This window comes from Anomaloglossus baeobatrachus, chromosome 7 (assembly GCF_048569485.1).
Source record: "Anomaloglossus baeobatrachus isolate aAnoBae1 chromosome 7, aAnoBae1.hap1, whole genome shotgun sequence".
Classification (NCBI taxonomy): Eukaryota; Metazoa; Chordata; class Amphibia; order Anura; family Aromobatidae; genus Anomaloglossus; species Anomaloglossus baeobatrachus.
The window spans coordinates 117,924,205-117,949,311 of record NC_134359.1 but is presented as its reverse complement, the minus strand read 5'-3'; the positions used below and the strand labels follow the sequence as shown (position 1 = coordinate 117,949,311).

General features: G+C 50.3%; 1 protein-coding gene and 1 non-coding gene across 3 annotated transcripts in view; both read right to left on the bottom strand.

The window, feature by feature from the left end:
* Nucleotides 1-24,518, bottom strand: part of NOP58 (NOP58 ribonucleoprotein) — a 36,059-nt gene extending 11,541 nt beyond the window's left edge. For both annotated transcript variants that reach the window (XM_075318978.1, XM_075318979.1), the window contains exons 1-6: nt 24,374-24,518; nt 18,109-18,185; nt 10,503-10,555; nt 3,303-3,427; nt 3,066-3,202; nt 1,462-1,526 (exon numbers count right to left, since the gene is read on the bottom strand). In XM_075318978.1, the coding sequence (XP_075175093.1) occupies nt 1,462-1,526; nt 3,066-3,202; nt 3,303-3,427; nt 10,503-10,555; nt 18,109-18,185; nt 24,374-24,418 (502 nt within the window). In that variant the 5' untranslated portion in view covers nt 24,419-24,518. The remainder of the gene's footprint in view (nt 1-1,461; nt 1,527-3,065; nt 3,203-3,302; nt 3,428-10,502; nt 10,556-18,108; nt 18,186-24,373) is intronic.
* Nucleotides 17,954-18,044, bottom strand: LOC142246888 (small nucleolar RNA SNORD70). The gene has a single exon (XR_012724934.1). It is a non-coding gene; the product is annotated as a small nucleolar RNA SNORD70 (small nucleolar RNA).
* Nucleotides 24,519-25,107: the final 589 nt, after the last annotated feature.

Genomic DNA, 25,107 nt, shown 5'->3' with positions numbered 1-25,107 from the left:
TATCTTAGCAGACCATTTATCCATACTCTCAGACAGTTTGTCAGCAAATACTGCAAACTCCGTCCCTGTCACCTGGACAGTGGTAGCAGGTGGTTCCACCTGGGCCACCAGTAGCAGAGGCTCCGGCTGAGTAAGTGCCACAGGGGCCGAGCATTGCACACAATGAGGATCGGTGGAACCTGCCGGTAGTATAGCCGCACATGAGGTACAGGTTGCAAAGTAAGCCTGTGCTTTGGCACCCTTGCTTTTTGCGGACGACATGCTGTTGTCTCGTCTGAGTACAATCCAGGAGGGTATATAGCCAAAAATCAACAGTGCGACCGTACAGTGTAAATGTATAGCATATAAGCATATATATATATATGTACACTTCGGCACTCAGTGGGGCCAGCACCACAGGTGCTGCTTACCGACCGCTCAAAGCGGTTGTGTGATCACCAGATTCCCTGCCTGGGCCTCCCAGAGCCGTGTTGTCTCTCCTCTCCAGCGTCAGAAGTGCTGACAGGAATGGCTGCCGGCGTTCTGTGTGGAGGAGGGGGCCGTGGGCGTGCCCTAGAAAGTGCGGGAATCTGATGCCCCACTGTGCTGAGTGAGGGGGGAGGATACAAAGTATGCTCCAGCCCTCAGCGCTGACGTCCTGTGCAGTGCTCCGCCCTTCCCCTGACTGGCAGGCCTGGGGGCGGGAATATGCGATACTAGGCCGCAAAAGCCGGGGACTAAAGTTATAAGTGCGGCCGGCAAATAAGCGCGGTCGGCGCGGTAGTCCCCGGCGCACTAACACACCCAGCAGTGCTGCAGTGTGTATGGCACAAGCGCTCCATGCGCGGTCCCCCAAGGGGACACAGAGTACCTCACAGTAGCAGGGCCTTGTCCCTGACGATACCCGGCTCCTGTCCAGCAGATTCCCCAGGGGCTGCGGAGGGAGCACGGTCCCAGTGCCTGGAGACCGATTAGGATCCCACTTCACCCAGAGCCCATTAAGGGATGGGGAAGGAAAACAGCATGTGGCTCCTGCCTATGTACTAGCAATGAGTACCTCAACCTTAACAGCACCGCCGACCAGAGTGGGGTGAGAAGGGAGCATGCTGGGGGCCCTGTTATGGGCCCTCTTTTCTTCCATCCGACCTAGTCAGCAGCTGCTGCTGACTAAGATGTGGAGCTATGCGTGGATGTCAGCCTCCTTCGCACAAAGCATAAAAACTGAGGAGCCCGTGAGGCACGGGGGGTGTATAGGCAGAAGGGGAGGGGCTTTACACTTTTAAGTGTAATACTTTGTGTGGCCTCCGGAGGCAGAAGCTATACACCCAACTGTCTGGGTCTCCCAATGGAGCGACAGCCTATACACCCAATTGTCTGGGTCTCCCAATAGAGCGAAAAAGAAGAAAAACATTATATCAAAGCAGCTTTACATTTACAGGATTTTATTTCACCAACAAATGACGGATTTCATGAGACACTCACAGATCGCCTGTACAATCATCGTGTCCACCTTGTCAGGGCTGAACTTCAGCTTGTAGCGAGACAGGCTGCGGATATATAAAATCAGTAAGTCATGGGAGAAGGATGAAGAGTGAAAAGCAAATACCTATTCACAACAAGCAATTTATATATTACGCCTTAATTATCTAGTGCCATGATATTCTGCAGTGCTTTACTGACATTATCAACGCTGTCCCCATTGGGCCTCACACCAAGTTCCCTATCAGTAAATCTTCGGACTATAGGATGAAACAAGCAAACACGGGGAGAAACCCCCCCAAACTTCTAAACTTCTTGCAGATGTTGTCCTTGGTGGGATTTGCACCAAGGACTCCATTGCTGCAGTGCTAACCACCGAGCCACCGTACTGCCCACAGTACAAAGCTAATCACTGTGCCACCCTCTGTACAGTGCTAACCATTGAGCCACCTTGCCGCCCTCTGTACAGTGCTAACCACTGAGCTGCCGTACTGCAAGCACTGAAAAGAGATCAACAGTGTTCCAAAAAGTAGGCATGCAAAATATGTAAATCATTGACATTGCACTAAGAGGCAATCATCAATAAAGGCCTCAAGTAAAAAGCATCTGTACGTCACATAGACATGCTGCTTAAGGGTTGTATTTTAGTCCAAAAATGTCAATAATGGCAAAAGTAAAACTGTTCATGTATAGGAAGTCATGTACCTTCAAGCCAAGACCGTCTAGTAATGATGCTAGGCTTCATTAATACTATATGCAAAGGGCAAGTATACCAGTTATCCTCATTTTATATTACAGAAATATCCTCTGCATAAATAGTGCAACTTGTAGAAATAATACTAGATAAATACCTTTATTATTTCTATTAGAAAAATAAAACTGCAGATTGATATCTGAATTGAGTTGTGCGCTAAATAACACCGCTGTTATTAGATACCTTTAAAGAGTTAAATTCATACAGGCATGTTCTATATGTATGTAGCTTTGTGAAAGACAAGTCCAGCAATGCCTGTACATGGCCAGTCCGATCATCCATTACTGACAAATCAGCGTTTGAATATTGGGTCTATAGAATTATTTGTAGATCTGAAGCCTCTGTCACTCCAGCTCTACTCCCCACACAGCACCGCCACCTCCTCCTGCTTGACCTACAGCCTCTATGCTGTGTGACCTCCAGCAAAGGAGCCATCAGTCAAGCAGGAGAGGACAGCGCTGGGCAGGGAATAGAGCTGGAGTGGCGGAGGCTTTAGATCTAGCATACTCTTTTAGCCTCATTTACATATCAACTCAAATACTGATTTCTCAGCAATGGAGGAAAGGACTGGCCATGTAAAGATATTGGCTGGACTTGTCTTTGAAAGAGCTCCGTGTATATAGCTTGGGCAGGTTAAATGCTGCGGTCAGACTCCCTGTAAATTTCAAACATATAAAAATATTATGAGTCCAAATTACTCCAGTGTTTCTCATTGATTGTATCTATATAACTGTACAATAGTGATCACACCACAAAGTGCAGCTCCCCTCCAATCTACTTCTGGGCATTCACATTGGTTCTAAATGGGTCAAGTATATTTTAGATCTGGAAGATAAAGAAAGAAATGTGTTACCTGTGGGCCAAGCCAAGGGACATTGCAGCCATCTCCCGAGTGGAGAGTCCGGTAATGAGACCATCTACCTGGTTGCGAATCCCCCTCATGAGCTCCGTCACCATTGCACTGTGCACACAGCTGAGGTTCACCTTATCCTAAAGGTATGAACATGGAGGAACCCGATCAGCTCATGAGAAAATAAGGATCTTCAACAAACCATGTGGAAGTAGAGGACGAGCTGTCCCACACTAATACCTTAATAACACCTCCGAGCTTGGCATCGGCGATTGCCAGCTGCTCATGCGCTTCTTTTGCTGCAATTTTCCTTAGGACCTTCTTTAAGTTTTTGCTGATCTTTCCTTCTACCAAAGCAGTGGCCGCTGAGGGATGGAAAAAAACAAAACAAAAAAAACTTAAATTTTTGGTTGCTGATTTTCATATGTTGACTCATTCCCGCCCAGTCGCAGGTTTTCTATCTAGTTTTTATATTTCAGGGTAGCAGGGTGCACACCCTCTACATGATGTAACCTGATTGAGTAAAGCAAACACCTCCACAATAACTGATGAGGCAGCTGCATCCCCCTCTTTCCCCATACACAGTGCAGGATCTTTAGTCTCTAGAGGGACAGGGTAAGGTCACTTTCTGCTACAAAACCATAACATTAATCAGATGTTCTGCTGTTCCTGTAGGAAGGTAATGTAGCTAGGATGACAGCTCCTTTTTACTTCGCTGACTTGCCTATAAGGCTATGTGGCCACGGGACTCTGTTACTGTACCCGCGGATTTTGCCGCGGAAAACCTGCAGATTTATCTGGATTTTCTAGATAAATCCGCAGGTTTTAGCAAGTACAGACACTCCCCATGTTATCCTATGGGACATGGGGAGTGCTGTGTCCATGCTGTGGAATGTGTGGCTGCGGAATATGCTGCGGATGTCCTGCAGCTGCACATAACTGCATGTCAATTATTCCTGCAGAAATCCCGGCCCTCCACTATGGAGATAGAGGACGGGATTTCCGCAGGTAAGTCGCACGAAAGTCCGCAGGTTTAATCGCAGATATGAATAGCTGCAGTTTCCGGGGAGCAGCTGCGGGGAACCTCCGGACGTACCTGTGGATATATCCGCAGGTACAAAGTCCTGTGGGCACATAGCCTAAGGCTTAAAAGTGGACGACAAAAACATTTCCCTTAGGCCCCATTCTCAGCTGTCCATTAGGTGAAGCAAATGCCCCCATATTTCGCCAGGAGCGGGCACGGATGACAGAAGCTTTGTAGATAATGTTGCCTCAGTGGTAGTGACGAAATCTTAAGGTAAAGAAGGGAATTTTGTTACTTACCGTAAATTCCTTTTCTTCTAGCTCCAATTGGGAGACCCAGACGATTGGGTGTATAGCTACTGCCTCCGGAGGCCACACAAAGCATTACACTAAAAAGTGTAAGGCCCCTCCCCTTCTGGCTATACACCCCCCGTGGGATCACGGGCTGCTCAGTTTTAGTGCTAAAGCAAGAAGGAGGAAAGCCAATAACTGGTTTAAACAAATTCAATCCGAAGTAACATCGGAGAACTGAAACCGTTCAACATGAACAACATGTGTACCCGAAAAAAACAAAAATCCCGAAGGAAACAGGGCGGGTGCTGGGTCTCCCAATTGGAGCTAGAAGAAAAGGAATTTACGGTAAGTAACAAAATTCCCTTCTTCTTCGGCGCTCCATTGGGAGACCCAGACGATTGGGACGTCCAAAAGCAGTCCCTGGGTGGGTAAATTAATACCTCAAGTTAGAGCTGCAAAACAGCCCTCCCCTACGAGGAGGCAACCGCCGCCTGCAGGACTCTTCTACCTAGGCTGGCGTCCGCCGAAGCGTAGGTATGCACCTGATAATGTTTGGTGAAAGTGTGCAGACTCGACCAGGTAGCTGCCTGGCACACCTGTTGAGCCGTAGCCTGGTGTCGTAATGCCCAGGACGCACCCACGGCTCTGGTAGAATGGGCCTTCAGCCCTGATGGAACCGGAAGCCCAGCAGAACGGTAGGCTTCAAGAATTGGTTCCTTGATCCATCGAGCCAGGGTGGATTTGGAAGCCTGCGATCCTTTGCGCTTACCAGCGACAAGGACAAAGAGTGCATCCGAGCGGCGCAGGGGCGCCGTGCGGGAAATGTAGATTCTGAGTGCTCTCACGAGATCCAACAAATGCAAATCCTTTTCATACCGATGAACTGGATGAGGACAAAAGGAAGGTAAGGAGATATCCTGATTGAGATGAAAAGAGGATACCACCTTAGGGAGAAACTCCTGAATCGGGCGCAGCACTACCTTGTCCTGGTGAAAAACCAGGAAGGGAGCTTTGGATGACAGCGCTGCCAGCTCGGATACCCTCCGAAGAGACGTGACCGCTACCAGAAAGGCCACTTTCTGTGAGAGTCGAGAAAGTGAAACATCCTTCAGAGGCTCGAAGGGCGGCTTCTGGAGAGCAACTAGTACCCTGTTCAGATCCCATGGATCTAACGGCCGTTTGTACGGAGGGACGATGTGACAAACCCCCTGCAGGAACGTGCGTACCTGAGGAAGTCGTGCTAGACGCTTTTGAAAAAATACCGATAGCGCTGAGACTTGCCCTTTAAGGGAGCCGAGCGATAAGCCTTTTTCCAAACCAGATTGCAGGAAGGAAAGAAAGGTAGGCAATGCAAATGGCCAGGGGGACACTCCCTGTGCCGAGCACCAGGATAAGAAAATCTTCCACGTTCTGTGGTAGATCTTAGCAGACGTGGGCTTCCTAGCCTGTCTCATGGTGGCCACGACCCCTTGAGATAATCCTGAAGATGCTAGTATCCAGGACTCAATGGCCACACAGTCAGGTTCAGGGCCGTAGAATTCAGATGGAAAAACGGCCCTTGTGACAGTAAGTCTGGCCGGTCTGGTAGCGCCCACGGTTGGCCGACCGTGAGATGCCACAGATCCGGATACCACGACCTCCTCGGCCAGTCTGGGGCGACGAGCAGGACGCGGCGGCAATCGGACCTGATCTTGCGTAGCACTCTGGGCAAGAGTGCCAGAGGGGGAAACACATAGGGCAGCTGGAACTGCGACCAATCTTGCACTAAGGCGTCTGCCGCCAGAGCTCTGTGATCGCGAGACCGTGCCATGAAAGTTGGGACCTTGTTGTTGTGCCGGGACGCCATTAGGTCGACGTCCGGCCTTCCCCAGCGGCGACAGATTTCCTGAAACACGTCCGGGTGAAGGGACCATTCCCCTGCGTCCATACCCTGGCGACTGAGGAAGTCCGCTTCCCAGTTTTCTACGCCGGGGATGTGAACTGCGGATATGGTGGAGGCCGTGGCTTCCACCCACATCAGAATCCGCCGGACTTCCTGGAAGGCTTGCCGACTGCGTGTCCCGCCTTGGTGGTTGATGTATGCCACCGCTGTGGAGTTGTCCGACTGAATTCGGATCTGCTTTCCTTCCAGCCACTGCTGGAAGGCTTGTAGGGCAAGATACACTGCCCTGATTTCCAGAACATTGATCTGAAGGGTGGACTCCTGCTGAGTCCACGTACCCTGAGCCCTGTGGTGGAGAAAAACTGCTCCCCACCCTGACAGACTCGCGTCTGTCGTGACCACCGCCCAGGATGGGGGTAGGAAGGACCTTCCTTGTGATAATGAGGTGGGAAGAAGCCACCATTGAAGAGAGTCCTTGGCCGTCTGGGAAAGGGAGACTTTCCTGTCTAAGGACGTCGACTTCCCGTCCCATTGGCGGAGAATGTCCCATTGAAGTGGGCGCAGATGAAACTGCGCAAACGGGACTGCCTCCATTGCTGCCACCATCTTCCCGAGGAAGTGCATGAGGCGTCTTAAGGGGTGCGACTGGCCTTGAAGGAGAGAGTGCACCCCTGTCTGTAGTGAACGCTGCTTGTCCATCGGAAGCTTCACTATCGCTGAGAGAGTATGAAACTCCATGCCAAGATATGTTAGTGATTGGGTCGGTGACAGATTTGACTTTGAAAAGTTGATGATCCACCCGAAAGTCTGGAGAGTCTCCAGCGCAACGTTCAGGCTGTGTTGGCATGCCTCTTGAGAGGGTGCCTTGACAAGTAGATCGTCCAAGTAAGGGATCACCGAGTGTCCCTGAGAGTGCAAGACTGCTACCACTGCTGCCATGACCTTGGTGAAAACCCGTGGGGCTGTCGCCAGACCAAATGGCAGGGCTACGAACTGAAGGTGTTCGTCTCCTATAACGAAGCGTAGAAAACGCTGGTGCTCTGGAGCAATCGGCACGTGGAGATAAGCATCCTTGATGTCTATTGATGCTAGGAAATCTCCTTGAGACATCGAGGCAATGACGGAGCGGAGAGATTCCATCCGGAACCGCCTGGTTTTCACGTGCTTGTTGAGCAGTTTTAGGTCCAGAACAGGACGGAAAGAGCCGTCCTTTTTTGGCACCACAAACAGATTGGAGTAAAAACCTTGACCTCGTTCCTGAAGAGGAACAGGGATCACCACTCCTTCTGCCCTTAGAGAGCACACCGCCTGCAGAAGAGCATCGGCTCGGTCGGGATGTGGGGAAGTTCTGAAGAACCGAGGCGGAGGACGAGAACTGAACTCTATCCGGTACCCGTGAGACAAAATGTCTGTTACCCACCGGTCCTTGACCTGTGGCAGCCAAATGCCGCAAAAGCGGGAGAGCCTGCCACCGACCGAGGATGCGGAGAGAGGAGGCCGAAAGTCATGAGGCAGCCGGCTTGGAAGCGGTTCCTCCGGCTGCTTTCTTTGGGCGTGAGTGAGTCCGCCAGGAATCTGAGCTCCTCTGCTCCTTCTGAGTCCTTTTGGACGAGGAGAATTGGGCCCTGCCCGAACCTCGAAAGGACCGAAACCTCGACTGTCCCCTCCACTGTTGAGGTTTGCTTGATCTGGGCTGGGGTAAGGAAGAGTCCTTACCCTTGGACTGTTTAATGATTTCAGCCAATTGCTCACCAAACAGTCTGTCTTGAGATAATGGCAAACTGGTTAAGCATTTTTTGGAAGCAGAATCTGCTTTCCATTCCTTTAACCATAAGGCTCTGCGTAAAACCACAGAGTTGGCGGACGCCATTGACGTACGGCTGGTAGAGTCCAAGACCGCATTGATAGCGTAAGTCGCAAACGCAGACATTTGCGAGGTCAAGGACGCCACTTGCGGCACTGATGGACGTATGACAGAGTCCACCTGCGCCAGACCAGCTGAAATAGCTTGGAGTGCCCACACGGCTGCGAATGCTGGAGCAAACGACGCGCCGATAGCTTCATAGACAGATTTCAACCAAAGGTCCATCTGTCTGTCATTGGCATCTTTAAGTGAAGCCCCATCTTCCACTGCAACTATGGATCTAGCCGCAAGCCTGGAGATTGGGGGGTCCACCTTTGGACACTGGGTCCAGCGTTTGACCACGTCAGGGGGAAAGGGATAACGTGTATCCTTAAGACGTTTGGAGAAACGCTTATCTGGATAAGCATGGTGTTTCTGGACTGCTTCTCTGAAGTCAGCGTGGTCCAGAAAAGTACTCAATTTACGTTTGGGATACCTGAAATGGAATTTCTCCTGCTGTGCTGCTGCCTCCTCCGCTGGAGGAGAAATATCCAGCAGTCTATTGATGGCCGCTATAAGATCATTCACCATGGCGTCACCATCAGGGGTATCCAGGTTGAGAGCAGTCTCAGGATTAGACTCCTGATCACCTAGCTCTGTCTCATCATACAGAGAATCCTCTCGCTGAGACCCTGACCAGCGTGATGACGCCGAGGGTCTCTCCCAGCGAGCTCGCTTAGGCTGCCTGGGACTGTCGTCCGAGTCAGAGCCTTCAGCCTGTGATGCCTGGGACCCCCTTGGAGCACGGATTAGTTCCAACTGAGGGGGACCGGGGAACATTGAATCAGCAGCGCCCATGGTCTGAGTGACCGGCCTGGACTGCAAAGTGTCTAGAATTTTTGTCATAGTCACAGACATCTTATCAGCAAAAACTGCAAACTCTGTCCCCGTCACCGGGGCAGGGTTCACAGGCGTCTCTGCCTGGGCCACTACTAGCATAGACTCCGGCTGACGAAGTGGCACAGGGACCGAACATTGCACACAATGGGGGTCAGTGGAACCTGCCGGTAGATCAGCCCCACATGCGGTACAGGCAGCATATAAAGCCCGTGCCTTGGCACCCTTGCTTTTTGCGGATGACATGCTGTTGTCTCCTCAGAGCAATATAGGGGTATAAGCCAAGAAGCGACCGTACAGTGCAATATATAGGTACAGACAAAAGTACACAAAACAACACTGTGGCACTAGTGGGGTCAGCACCTAGGTGCTGCTTACCGCCCGCTTAACAGCGGGTGTGTGGTCGCCAGAATCCCCTGTCTGGGTCTCCCAGGGCTATGTCCGTTCTCCAGCTCAGACTGCGTGCAGGAATGGCTGCCGGCGTCCTGTGAAGAGGGGCGGGCCGTGGGCGTGCTGCAGACAAAGAGCGGGAAACTGGCGTCCCACTGTGCCCAGTGAGAGGGCTGGAGTATGTAAATAAGACTCCAGCCCTCGGCGCTGACTATTGTACAGCGTCTCTCCCCTTCCCTGACTGACAGGGCTGGGGGCGGGAACGAAACGTAACTAGGCCGCAGAAGCCGGGGACTAGATTTATAAGCGCTGCCGTCGTAAAAGCACGGTCGGCGCGAAGTCCCCGGCGCACCACAAGTCTCAGCCGCGCCGCAGTCTCCGGGGGCGGCCGGCGCGGTAGTTCCCCACACATAAACTCACTCAGCTAAGCTGCAGTGAGTATAACCCAAGCGCGCAGCGCTACTGTCCCCGGCGCACTAGAACACCCAGCAACTCTGGAGTGTGTCTGTGCCTGTCTGTACGGGGACACAGAGTACCTGAATGTTGCAGGGCCTTGTCCCTGACGGTACCCAGCTCCGTATCCAGCAGGATCTCCGGGTCTGTGGATGGAGCCCGGCCTCAGAGCCTGGAGGCCGGTAAGATCCCACTTCACCAGAGCCCTCAGGGGGATGGGGAAGGAAAACAGCATGTGGGCTCCAGCCTCCGTACCCGCAATGGGTACCTCAACCTTAACAAACACCGCCAACAAGAGTGGGGTGAGAAGGGAGCATGCTGGGGGCCCTATATGGGCCCTCTTTTCTTCCATCCGATATAGTCAGCAGCTACTGCTGACTAAACAGTGGAGCTATGCGTGGATGTCTGACCTCCTTCGCACAAAGCTTGAAAACTGAGCAGCCCGTGATCCCACGGGGGGTGTATAGCCAGAAGGGGAGGGGCCTTACACTTTTTAGTGTAATGCTTTGTGTGGCCTCCGGAGGCAGTAGCTATACACCCAATCGTCTGGGTCTCCCAATGGAGCGCCGAAGAAATCATCGTGTTTCATCATAAGAACAATCCATCATCGGCAACAGTGCCTAATAAGGTGGTGCGCAGATGCTGGGCTCGGGCTTACCTGCCAGCGCCTCCGTCGTGTCCTGGAACTTCTCAAAGTGTTTTAACTTAACGCTAGAGATAAAAAAAAAAAATAATTCTGGAGTCAAATCGCGTCATGGCTGGTGAAATAGGTGAACCTTACAGAACTAAGCATCATCTGTACAGGAGGAGTCAACGGGATATCGATTTAAGAAAAAAAAAAATGAATATATGAGAATTAAAGGGGTTGTTCACTACTAAAAAAAAAAACTAAACTTTTTAATAGATCCGCTCCACAGAGCAAGCACACAGAAAGAAAAGTGAAACTAAGGCCCCTTTCACACATCAGTTTTTTGCCATCAGTCACAATCCGTCTTCTCGACGGATCCGATGCAGATTGTGGAAAAACCGATGCGACAGATCCGACTAGCTGGGGGCTAAATAATAATTAGGAGCATGCTCAGTTTAAAAAAATGGAATCTGTTGCCGGATTCCGTCATTTGACAGATTACGATGGATCCTGGCACCCATGGGCTTCCATTCTACCAAACGATGGACGGTGATAGATCTGTCGCTGTCCGTTTTTTTGACGTAGACAAAAAACGTTACTTTGTCTGTTGTCTCCGCCCAACAGACAGTTTTCACCAGATCCTTCGCGTGATGGATGAAATGTAAGGCCATCCATAGCAATATGTTGCTAATACAAGTCGGTGAGAAAAAAAAAACAAATCCAGCGGCATCAGTCGCCGGATCAGTGTTTTGGTTTTTTTTTTTAAATTCGATGGATTATGACTGACAAACTGATGTGTGAAAAGGGCCTTACCTCCTAGACCAGCCCTGCAATCTCTGATCAGTCCATCCTGGCAGTCACACCACTGCTGTGGGTGATTAGCTGCAGCCTTCACTTTTCTGTCACAACAGGCTTTCAATCTGATGGAATAGTCAGAGCTGCAGCAACTGCCCGACTGCTGATCAGCTGCAGCGGTCACATGACTGCCAAGATAGACAGTGCAGAGATCAAAGGAGAAGTCCAGGAGGCAAGTATTGTGTGGGGTTTTTTTATTTTATTTTTCATGGAACTATTTATAATAAAAAAGAAGGGAATTTTGTTACTTACCGTAAATTCCTTTTCTTCTAGCTCTTATTGGGAGACCCAGACGATTGGGGTGTATAGCACTGCCTCCGGAGGCCACACAAAGCAATTACACTAAAAAGTGTAAGGCCCCTCCCCTTCTGGCTATACACCCCCAGTGGGATCACTGGCTCACCAGTTTTAGTGCAAAAGCAAGAAGGAGGAAAGCCAATAACTGGTTTAAACAAATTCACTCCGAGTAACATCGGAGAACTGAAAACCGTTCAACATGAACAACATGTGTACCCGCAAACAAACCAAAAATCCCGAAGGACAACAGGGCGGGTGCTGGGTCTCCCAATAAGAGCTAGAAGAAAAGGAATTTACGGTAAGTAACAAAATTCCCTTCTTCGGCGCTCTATTGGGAGACCCAGACGATTGGGACGTCCAAAAGCTGTCCCTGGGTGGGTAAAGAAATACCTCATGTTAGAGCTGCAAGACAGCCCTCCCCTACGGGGAGGCAACTGCCGCCTGCAGGACTCTTCTACCTAGGCTGGCGTCCGCCGAAGCATAGGTATGCACCTGATAATGTTTGGTGAAAGTGTGCAGACTCGACCAGGTAGCTGCCTGGCACACCTGTTGAGCCGTAGCCTGGTGTCGCAATGCCCAGGACGCACCCACGGCTCTGGTAGAATGGGCCTTCAGCCCTGATGGAACCGGAAGCCCAGCAGAACGGTAGGCTTCAAGAATTGGTTCTTTGATCCATCGAGCCAGGGTGGCCTTAGAAGCCTGCGACCCTTTGCGCTTACCAGCGACAAGGACAAAGAGTGCATCCGAACGGCGCAGGGGCGCCGTGCGGGAAATGTAGATTCTGAGTGCTCTCACCAGATCTAACAAATGTAAATCCTTCTCATACCGATGAACTGCATGAGGACAAAACGAAGGCAAAGAGATATCCTGATTAAGATGAAAAGAGGATACCACCTTCGGGAGAAACTCCTGAATGGGGCGCAGCACTACCTTGTCCTGGTGGAAGACCAGGAAGGGAGCCTTGGAAGACAGCGCTGCTAGCTCAGACACTCGCCGAAGAGATGTGATCGCTACCAGAAAAGCCACTTTCTGTGATAGTCTAGAAAGTGAAACCTCCCTCAGAGGCTCGAAGGGCGGCTTCTGGAGGGCAACTAGTACCCTGTTCAGATCCCATGGATCTAACGGCCGCTTGTACGGGGGAACGATATGGCAAACCCCCTGTAGGAACGTGCGCACCTTAGAAAGTCGTGCTAGACGCTTCTGAAAAAAGACGGATAGCGCCGAGACTTGTCCTTTAAGGGAGCCGAGCGACAAACCTTTTTCTAACCCGGATTGCAGGAAAGAAAGAAAGGTAGGCAATGCAAATGGCCAGGGAGACACTCCCTGAGCAGAGCACCAGGATAAGAATATCCTCCACGTTCTGTGGTAGATCTTAGCAGACGTGGGCTTCCTAGCGTGTCTCATGGTGGCAACGACCCCTTGGGATAAGCCTGAAGACGCTAGGATCCAGGACTCAATGGCCACACAGTCAGGTTCAGGGCCGCAGAATTCCGATGGAAAAAAGGCCCTTGGGACAGTAAGTCTGGTCGGTCTGGTAGTGCCCACGGTTGGCCGACCGTGAGATGCCACAGATCCGGATACCACGCACTCCTCGGCCACTGGAGCGACGAGTACGACGCGGCTGCAGTCGGATCTGATCTTGCGTAGCACTCTGGGCAAGAGTGCCAGAGGGGGAAACACATAAGGGAGCCGGAACTGCGACCAATCTTGCACTAGGGCGTCTGCTGCTAGAGCTCTTTGATCGCGAGACCGTGCCATGAAGGTTGGGACCTTGTTGTTGTGCCGGGACGCCATTAGGTCGACGTCCGGCCTTCCCCATCGGCGACAGATTTCCTGAAACACGTCCGGGTGAAGGGACCATTCCCCTGCGTCCATGCCCTGGCGACTGAGGAAGTCTGCTTCCCAGTTTTCTACGCCGGGGATGTGAACCGCGGATATGGTGGAGGCCGTGGCTTCCACCCACATCATAATCCGCCGGACTTCCTGGAAGGCTTGCCGACTGCGTGTCCCCCCTTGGTGGTTGATGTATGCCACCGCTGTGGAGTTGTCCGATTGAATTCGGATCTGCCTTCCTTCCAGCCACTGCTGGAAGGCTAGTAGGGCAAGATACACTGCTCTGATTTCCAGAACATTGATCTGAAGGGTGGACTCCTGCTGAGTCCACGTACCCTGAGCCCTGTGGTGGAGAAACACTGCTCCCCACCCTGACAGACTCGCGTCTGTCGTGACCACCGCCCAGGACGGTGGTAGGAAGGATCTTCCCTGTGATAATGAGGTGGAAAGGAGCCACCACTGCAGAGAGTCCTTGGCCGTCTGGGAAAGGGAGACTTTCCTGTCCAGGGATGTTGACTTCCCGTCCCATTGGCGGAGAATGTCCCATTGAAGTGGACGCAGATGAAACTGCGCAAACGGAACCACCTCTATTGCCGCCACCATCTTCCCGAGGAAGTGCATGAGGCGTCTTAAGGAGTGCGACTGACTTTGAAGGAGAGCCTGCACCCCAGTCTGTAGAGACCGCTGCTTGTCCAGCGGAAGCTTCACTATCGCTGAGAGAGTATGAAACTCCATGCCAAGATACGTTAGTGATTGGGTCGGTGACAGATTTGACTTTGGGAAGTTGATGATCCACCCGAACGCCTGGAGAGTCTCCAGTGCAACATTCAGGCTGCGTTGGCATGCCTCTTGAGAGGGTGCCTTGACCAGTAGATCGTCCAAGTAAGGGATCACAGAGTGTCCGTGAGAGTGCAAGACTGCTACCACTGCCGCCATGATCTTGGTGAACACCCGAGGGGCTGTCGCCAGACCAAATGGCAGAGCTACGAACTGAAGATGGTCGTCTCCTATCACGAAGCGTAGAAAGCGTTGGTGCTCTGTAGCAATCGGCACGTGGAGATAAGCATCTTTGATGTCTATTGATGCTAGGAAATCTCCTTGAGACATTGAGGCAATGACTGAGCGGAGGGATTCCATCCGGAACCGCCTGGCGTTCACATGCTTGTTGAGCAGTTTTAGGTCCAGAACAGGACGGAAGGAGCCGTCCTTTTTTGGAACCACAAAGAGATTGGAGTAAAATCCTCGCCCCCGTTCCTGAGGGGGGACAGGGATCACGACTCCTTCTGCTCTTAGAGAGTCCACCGCCTGCAGCAGGGCATCTGCTCGGTTGGGGTGTGGGGAGGTTCTGAAGAACCGAAGTGGAGGCCGAGAACTGAACTCGATTCTGTACCCGCGAGACAAAATGTCTGTTACCCACCGGTCTTTGACCTGTGACAGCCAAATGTCGCAAAAGCGGGAGAGCCTGCCACCGACCGAGGATGCGGAGGGAGGAGGCCGAAAGTCATGAGGTAGCCGCTTTGGAAGCGGTTCCTCCATTTGCTTTCCTGGGGCGTGAGTGAGCCCGCCAGGAATCTGAGCTCCCTTGTTCTTTCTGAGTCCTTTTGGACGAGGAGAATTGGGCCTTGCCCGAGCCTCGAAAGGACCGAAACCTCGACTGCCACTTTTTCTGTTGAGGTTTACTTGCTCTGGGCTGTGGTAAGGAAGAGTCCTTACCCTTGGACTGTTTTATGATTTCAGCCAATGGCTCACCAAACAGTCTGTCTCTAGATAATGGCAAGCTGGTTAAGCATTTTTTGGAACCAGCATCTGCTTTCCAGTCCTTTAACCACAAGGCTCTGCGCAAAACCACAGAATTGGCGGACGCCATAGCGGTACGGCTCGTAGATTCTAGGACAGCATTGATAGCATAGGTCGCAAACGCAGACATTTGCGAAGTTAGGGACGCCACCTGCGGTACTGCTGGATGTATGATAGCATCCACCTGTGCCAAACCAGCTGAAATAGCTGGGAGTGCCCACACGGCCGCGAATGCTGGAGCAAACGACGCGCCGATAGCTTCATAGACAGATTTCAACCAAAGGTCCATCTGTCTGTCGTTGGCATCTTTAAGTGAAGCGCCATCCTCTACTGCGACTATGGATCTAGCCGCAAGCTTGGAAATTGGGGGATCCACCTTTGGACACTGGGTCCAGCGTTTGGCCACCTCAGAGGGAAAAGGATAACGGGTATCCTTAGAACGTTTAGAGAAACGCTTGTCTGGATGAGCGTCGTGTTTCTGGATTGATTCTCTGAAGTCAGAGTGGTCCAAAAAAGCACTTAATTTACGCTTGGGATACAGGAAATGGAACTTCTCCTGCTGTGCAGCTGCCTCCTCTGCTGAAGGAGCTGGGGGAGAAATATCCAACAGTCTATTAATTGCCGATATAAGGTCATTAACCATGGCGTCACCATCAGGGGCATCCAGATTGAGAGGGGCCTCAGGATTAGAATCCTGATCACCGTCCTCAGTCTCATCACAGAGAGACTCTACTCGCTGAGACCCTGAGCAGTGTGATGACGTCGAGGGTCTTTCCCAGCGAGCTCGCTTAGGCTACCTGGGACTGTCATCTGAGTCAGAGACTTCAGCCTGTGATGCTTGAGACCCCCTAGAAGTACGGATTAGTTCCAACTGAGGGGGACCGGGGAACATAGGCACAGCAGTGTCCATGGTCTGAGTAACTGGCCTGGACTGCAAGGTCTCCAGGATTTTTGTCATAGTCACAGACATTTTATCGGCAAAAACTGCAAAGTCTGTCCCCGTCACCGGGGCAGGGTTCACAGGCGTCTCTGCCTGGGCCACTACCACCATAGGCTCTGGCTGACGAAGTGCCACTGGGACTGAACATTGCACACAATGTGAGTCATTGGAGCCTGCCGGTAGATCAGCCCCACATGCAGTACAAACAGTGTACACAGCCTGTGCCTTGGCACCCTTGCGTTTTGCGGATGACATGTTGCTGCCTCCTCAGAGCAGTACAGGGTGTCCAGCCAAGAAGCGACCTTACAGTGCAACTATATATATATATATATATATATATATATATATATATATATATATGGTACCAAGAAAAAAGTACACTAATATAACACTGAGGCACTAGTGGGGCCAGCACTAATGTGCTGCTTACCGCCCGCTTAGGAGCGGGTGTGTGGTCGCCGAAATCCCTTTAGTCTGGGTCTCCCAGAGCCTGCTGCCTTTCCCCAGCCAGACTGCATGTGTAATGGCTGCCGGCGTCCTTGTGGAGAGGGGGGGCGGGCCCTGGGCGTATACAGACGAAGAGCGGGAAGCCTGCTTCCCACTGTGCCTAGTGAGAGGGCTGGAGCATGTAAATAAAGCTCCAGCCCTCGGCGCTGCCAATTGAGCAGCGTCTCTCCCCTACCCTGATTGACAGGGTGGGGGCGGGAACGAAGCGGCGCTAGGCCGCAGAAGCCGGGGGCTAAAGTTAGAAGCGCCGCCGCCGTAAAAGCGCGGTCGGCGCAAAGTCCCCGGCGCACCACAAGTCGCAGCTGCGCCGCCGCTCCAGGAGCGGTCGGCGCAGTAGTTCCCCACATGTAACGTCACTCAGCAAAGCTGCAGTGACCTAACCCCAGCGCACAGCGCTACTGTCCCCGGCGCACTATAACGCTCAGCAAGCCTTGAGAGTGTCCGTGCCTGCCGGGGACACCGAGTACCTGAATGATGCAGGGCCTTGTCCCTGACTGTACTCATGCTCCAAATCCAGCAGGTTCTCTGGGTCTGTGGATGGAGCCCGGCCTCAGGGCTTGGGGGCCGGCAAGATCCCACTTCCACAGAGCCCTCCAGGGGATGGGGAAGGAAAACAGCATGTGGGCTCCAGCCTCTGCACCAGCAATAGGTACCTCAACCTTACAAGCACCACCGCGGGTGAGAAGGGAGCATGCTGGGGGCCCTATATGGGCCCTCTTTTCTTCCATCCGATATAGCCAGCAGCTACTGCTGACTACAAACCGTGGAGCTATGCGTGGATGTCTGACCTCCTTCGCACAAAGCAGAAAACTGGTGAGCCAGTGATCCCACTGGGGGTGTATAGCCAGAAGGGGAGGGGCCTTACACTTTTTAGTGTAATTGCTTTGTGTGGCCTCTGGAGGCAGTGCTATACACCCCAATCGTCTGGGTCTCCCAATAGAGCGCCGAAGAAAAGGGGGTTGTCTGGTAGTAAACAACTGTTTTAAAGGTACTGTTAGCACAGAATGACTGATCAAACCAAGTAGAGGCACTCAGTGTATCATAACGTGGCCAATCATTTAAATCCACCTCTCAGCTCCCTTCCCTTTGACAGCTCTGTCTTCCTAAAGCTAGAGATGGCTGGAGATTAAGGGTAAAACAAAAGGGTGGAAAGGTGCACATAAATAATTAGCCCTGCCATGATACACTGAGCACGTCAGCACAGAACGACTGCTCAAACCAAGCACAGAGTCCCCTTAATAGATGTATCTAGCTGATTGTTGCCTCAGTGGTAGTGACGAAAATGTTGAATCCAATCATGGTTGTTCAATTCAACTATAAATCCATCATTGACAACATATCAGACTGTACAATGTACATAGACAGGACAGGAGGGGAGAGGTCCTTAGTAAATGTTCCAGGACTCACACTTTATTTGCCTTTTCCGGGGTCTCGAATTCTTTCCATATACTGTCCACTTCTTGTAATTTGCTTTCATCTAAAACCTAAAAATAAAGACATGATTAAGAAGCAAGAAAATCAAACTGAAGAATAAAAGGCAGGGACACTGCATCTCTGTAGAACACCACTGATGAGATGAGCCCTACAGTCCCTACAAATGCAGATGGCAGCATCAATAGTGAACTGCTGCAGAATGTGTTAGCTCTATAAAGTAAATATTAATGATCCTTAGGCCATGTTCACATGCAGCTTTTTTTCTGCAACCATAACCTGCTCTTCTGGTAGTAAAGCTGCTGCGGTTAAAGCGCCCTTTTCCAACATTTCTAGTGTGGATTACACGAGTGCTTTGTCTACAGTTCATATTAATTGTAATTTTTATACACAAAAAACATTGCTGCGTTGTGTTTGCGGACGCGCTTTTTTTTTGCAGCGCTTTGTCACTTTCTCGTTGCTTTCTATAAGTGACAAAGCGCTGCAAAAACAAAGAATTGACACAAAAGGTTAAAAAAAAAGTCATGTTTGAGATTTCTGAAATCTCAGCTTTTGTTGTTACTGTAAAGACCAGCCTATAATTGGTATAAAAAAGAGTAATATAATATTTATTTATTCATTTATATAGCGCGGTTAATTCCATGATAACGGAGAGTAATGGAGTTGGGCTTTCAAAGCCGCGCCAATGACCACTATGACCGATTGTAAGATTAATGTTACTTTTTATTACATATTCAGGTCAACGCAAATCACATCAAATGTGATTTGATGTACTTTTTCCTGTATGTCCTGAGGAAGGGAGCAGAGACTCCAGAAACACGTTGACCTGAATATGTAATAAAAAGTAACATTAATCTTACAATCGGTCATAGCGGTCATTGGCGCGGCTTTGTAAGCCCTACTCTACTACTCTCCGTTATCAGCCATCTTGGGCGCTGCTGCCGTGACCTGGATTATCATGCGTGCATAGTAGTTGTGACTCTCACAACTTGACTCGGTGAGTGTATTTGCTCTTTTCACCCCGTATATTACTCGGGTAAGACCCTATTGCGCTTCTTTTTTCCACAGTTCTTGCTTATTGCTGTTAATTCAATAGCACTTTACATACATTGCGAGCCTCAATGGGGACAGTGATGCCAATCTAAATTCCCTATCAGTATGTTTTTGGAGTGTGGGAGGAAACCGGAGTACCCAGAGGAAACCCTCGCAAACACAGGGAGAACATACAGACTCCTTGCAGATGGTGTCCTTGGTGGGAATTGAACCCAGGAACACACAACAGTATGTGAACACAGCCTTAGGCACCGTGAGCCACAGTATGTTGCCCATAAAGCGCCAGTCAGAGAGATGTAGAACCAGCGGGCGCTCCCACTAGGGTGAAAGCTTCAGTTTTTGACCACCTCAAATTGAGACATTTTTAAAACATGAAGATGTAAAGAGATCTTGGGAGATAAAATAAAAATGGCTGCTTTCTAGAGCTGCATCTGATGTGGCTGCAATGCTCAATTCATTTCAATGTGGTTAAAGGGGTTGTCCACTTCTAGGACAATCCTTTCTGATTCCACGTTTCCCCTAGGTAAAAGAAAAGACCCTGTACTCACCTCCGAGGCCAGCACGGCCCCAGCACTCGCGTTTCCAAGGCTCAGGCGGGGTTGTGAAGTCACTCAAGCCCTGCGTTCACTCAATGTCTTCCCTCTCCCTGACTTCGGACAAATTAGTAAATCAATATGAAGTGGCTGCTGCTCACTGCCTCTCGAATGCTTCTGTGGGGACAGGCCGGGCGGAGGGGGACAGGCCGGGCGGAGGGGGACAGGCCGGGCGGAGGGGGACAGGCCGGGCGAGAGCATTGAGTGGACGCAGGGCTCGAGTGACTTCACAATCCCACGTGAGCCTTGGGAACTTGAGTGCTGGAACCGCGCCGACCTTGGAGGCAAGTATTGGCTCTTATTTTAACTGGGGGAAACATGGAATCAGAAGGGGTTGGCTTAATAGTGGAAAACCCCTTTAACGATTATGTGGACACAATATTGCTTTCAGTCTGATTCTTACTGTATTGTTATACCACGTCAATGGCATTGCCAAAGCCTTAGTTCATATGATTCAAAGCTGGCCAGCTAGGTGAGCATGCATGGATATTTTATTTCAGAAATATGTGCAAGTTCCAGCAATGCCCTGCTATTTGATAGACAGGTACAACAGGGGGGGGGGGTGTCAGGTCTTGCTATCTATTCCGGCCCCTGTCTGGCCTTCCTCCCCCTATCACCGTCATAGATATTAAAGGGAACCTGTCATCAGAAATTTGGCTTTCAACCTAAATGTTTCCCCCTCTGCAGCTCCTGTGCTGCATTCTAGTAAGGTTCCTATAGTTTATATATTCCTGTGGATAATTTACAAAATTTACATACGAAAAAGGTACAACTTTATAAAGTGTTTATTTTGGTATAAAAGGGGCCAGAAAAACTATAGGAACCTTGCTAGAATGCAGCCCAGGAGCTGCAGAAGGGGAAACTTTTAGGTTTATAGCTAAATTTCTGATGACAGGTTCCCTTTAATTCCGGCACAGGCAGACAAAGGAGTGGAAATAGATAGCAAACCCTGACCCATATATTCCCGCCCCTGTTGCACCTGTCAATCAAATAGTGCATTGCTGGAACTTTACTTGCACATATTTCTGAAATGAAACACCCAATGTCAGAATAAAAGCTATGCTTACATTCAGCATCTCAGCACCAGTATAGCACTGGCTTTACTTTATATATGAAAATCCTGATGGTTGGTTTTCTAAGAGTTATGTGTATAACACAAGCCTTAAAGGGAACCTGTCATCAGAAATTTGGCTTTCTACCTAAACGTTTCCCCCTCTGCAGCTCCTGGGCTGCATTCTAGTAAGGTTTCTATACTTTTTTGCCCCCTTTTAAACCAAAATAAATTCTTTATAAAACTGTACCTTTCGGTTTGAAAATCTTGTAAATTATCCATGGGGGCGGGCCGTGTGGCGTCCGTTGCTGTATCTTACGCCGTCCCCCATGCTCCAAATCATCCCTCAGGACTCCGCCCACTGCGCCCGAGGTCCCGTGCACGCCGGGACACCTAGTGACGTGGTCGCATGCACGAGAGTATGGGCGGCGCTGTGATTGCATCGCAAGTGCCCGCCCATACTCTCGTGGGCGCGCTCTCCCCTCTGTACGTCGCTCAGATCCTCCGCTTCTCCTGTAGTGGCCTGCTCCGCTCCTCCCATCTATTTCCTGCTGCAGGGTACGATGGGAAGGAGGTGACGTCGGGCCGGCGCAGAACGCTGGAGGCAGTGGGGAAAGCGCGGGCACGAGAGTATGGGCGGGCACTTGCGATGCAATCACAGCGCCGCCCATACTCTCGTGCATGCGACCATGTCACTAGGTGCCCCGGCGTGCACGGGACCTCGGGCGCAGTGGGCGGCGTAAGATACAGCAACGGACGCCACACGGCCCGCCCCCATGGATAATTTACAAGATTTTCAAACCGAAAGGTACAGTTTTATAAAGTATTTATTTTGGTTTAAAAGGGGGCACAAAAAGTATAGAAACCTTACTAGAATGCAGCCCAGGAGCTGCAGAGGGGGAGACATTTAGGTTCAAAGACAAATTTCTGATGACAGGTTCCCTTTAACAAAATCAGTCCTAGGAGTTCAAAAACACCTGGAGAAAACTCAGATCCACTCAAAATCCAACAAAACTGGTTGCAACTGATACAAAATTAATTTTAAAGCAAAAATCTTTACATTTTCCATCCATTTTGCACAGATTTATTTAGTCTTTCTAAACTACGTCTGACAAATGGATGTAGAGTGAACCTGAACACAGGCAATAAAACATGGCTGACAGGACGTGCAGAGTGGAGTGATTTGTTCACAATGTTTAACGTGGGTCTCTGAATAGTTAAAGGGAACCTGTCAGCAGAATTTTCGCAATTAAACTATAAGATTCCCCTTCTGCAGCTCCTGGGCTGCATTCTAGAAAGGTTCCTGTTGCTATTGTGCCCCTTTGAGACCTAAATAAACACTTTATAAATTCTTACCTTTTTGTATGCAAATGTGTTTTTATGGTTACGGGGGAGGGCTGTATTTCGTCCGTTATTCGCACCCCTGCCGCTGTACGCCGTCCCCCATTGCTCATTTACATACATGAGGACGCCCCCTCATGTAACTGTATCCTCCCGAGGTCTTGCGCATGCCCAATGGCACTCTCGCGGGACTGAGCACTGTGCAAAGCGTGAACGCTGGTGAGGTGATTGCGCAGGCGCGAGATTATTGGCAGGGCTGTGATTGTCATCAGCAGCGTCATCCAAGTACTTGCCCATAATCTCGTGCCCGCGCTTTTCCCTCTGCCTCCACTGTTATGCACAAGCGCTGGCCATATGAACCACGTTACCTAGTACCCATCTTTCCCTGGAGCAGGAAATAGATGGGAGGAGCAGCACACCACCGATCAATAGAGGAGATGCGGAGACGAGACGGGCACGAGATTATGGGCGGGTACTTGGATGACGCTGCTGATGACAATCACAGCGCTGCCCATAATCTCACGCCTGCGCAATCACCTCACCAGCGGTCACACTGTGCACAGTCCCGCGAGAGTGCCACTGGACATGCGCGAGACCTCGGGAGCACACAGTTACGAGGGGGCGTCCTCCCGTATGTAAATGAACAATGAGGGACGGCGTACAGCGGCAGGGGTGCAAATAACGAACGAAATACAGACCACCCCCATGACCATAAAACCACATTAGCATACAAAAAGGTAAGAATTTATAAGGTGTTTATTTAGGTCTGAAAGGGGCACAGTAGCAACAGGAACCTTTCTAGAATGCAGCCCAGGAGCTGCAGAAGGGGAATCTTATAGTTTAATTGCGAAAATTCTGCTGACAGGTTCCCTTTAATGCTCTTGATTACAGACAACTGCATACTAGGAAGAGGAATACTGGGCTTCCTTTAGGTTTCGCACATATTCACTAATTCTCACAGGGACCAGCACAAGTGACATTGAGATCCTGGGTGCCATTGATTCGAGAGATTTGTGGTGGGCAACATGTGCAACAAAGATCTCCTCCTCTCTGACCTGTTTCTCATCCAACCGGCTCCAAGACTTCTCCTGAGTATCCCTGTCCATGGAATTATGTGCCTCAACATGTCAGATTGTTACTCACAAGCTGCAAATCCATCTCTTCAGGAATGCCTACAGTCTGCAGTAACCCGCTGCTTTCTTAGCACCGCGGGAGCTGCCACAACCTCCAACCCCCCATACTGTCTCCTACCCATTATCCTGTACAACAGAGGTGCCCAATCTTTACGGCCATGAGGCACAGTCAGCTCTGAGAGGGTCGGAGCCACATCCAGCTGCCGCTCCTTCACTGTAGTGGCTCTGAGCCTCCTGTACTGGTATAATGACAGCCAAAGCTTTTCACAGAAATCACAGAGGCAGCATACCAATATCCAGGGGTTCCTACATTACTCAAATTCACATCTGCTCTTCTGAGTGGGGCTACTCACAAAAATCACTATGTGGAGACCTGTCCTTCATAGCTGTTTGCCAGACCTGGTGCGAGTACACCAAGTTGGAAGACAGCTGTGAACCACACATCGCAGGCCTGCGAGCCACATGTGCCTCCGAAGAGCCACGGCTTGGGGGACTATGCTGTAGACTGTAAGCCCACAAGGGCAGGGCCCTCTCCCCTCTATACCAGTCTGTCCACTGTAACATATCGCTATGTAACCCCTTCCAATGTACAGCACCATGGAATCAATGGTACTTTATAAATAACTGCTGGGGACATGCGCAGGGCGACATGTGCAACTGCTGGGTGCATGTGCAAAGGCAGGGTGACAAGTGTAACTGCTGGGGCAGAGCTGATCCTTCACCCTGCAGACATACGGCCCCATAATGGGCCTGATCCCTCCAGTGAAGCAGCTCCTGCCCTATAAAGGGCAATAAATACGTAATATATATAGGTAGATAAGATATATAACGTCCTAACTCCCCACACAGATCACGGCGGCTCCCTGAAGCCACGTGCACGATCCTACAATCTGCAGAGTAATGGCTGAATATCGCTGCTCTATACATCGAGCCAACGCTTCTATAGGCCCGGAGGAGCCCTGGAGATGTCAGCACCGGAGACAGACCATGTGCGCGCCCAGCCTGCAGACGGCTGACACGTGCGATCACGGTACAAGTTCATCTGACGACATATCGCGATCTAAACTCACCTTAAATATGGCGTACCCCGCCGCGGTCTCAAAGAGAACCAACATGGCTGAACCGAGAGTGCTGCCCGGGTCCGAACGGGAGATCTGCGCGTGAACCCTGCCAGCCCAGACACGTGGAAGCTTGAGCGCCAACACGCATGCGCAGTGCCCGCTTCCGCTAGGATACTTCCGCAGCCTCTTCCGGCCTGAGCGCCCTCCCTGAGTGACGTCATGGTGTCGTTCCAAGGTGCTGCAGTCTGCTCTAGTCTCCAGGGGGCAGCAGTGGAAACAAACGATGTAAAGTCACATGAGCAATGTGTAATTCCCGCACCAGTATGTGTATAAATATATATATAAATATCTATATATATATATCTATATATCTATATAATATCTATATATCTATCTATATAATATATATATATATATCTATCTATATCTATATATATATATCTCTATCTATATCTATATATATATCTCTATCTATATCTCTATCTCTCTCTATCTATATCTCTATCTATATCTATATCTATATCTATATCTATATATATATATATATATATATATACATACACACATGGTTTTGCTTCCTAAAAGTTTGGCCCTGAGGGATATCCCACATTTGACATTATCCCATTTCCACAGGATGGATCTGTTACTTGGTAGCATTTGGCTATTTCCCACAGGTCCACAGACAGAGAATGCAGAGGAGCGTGTGATATTAGCATAGGGGATGACTTTCAATTGTGAGAATA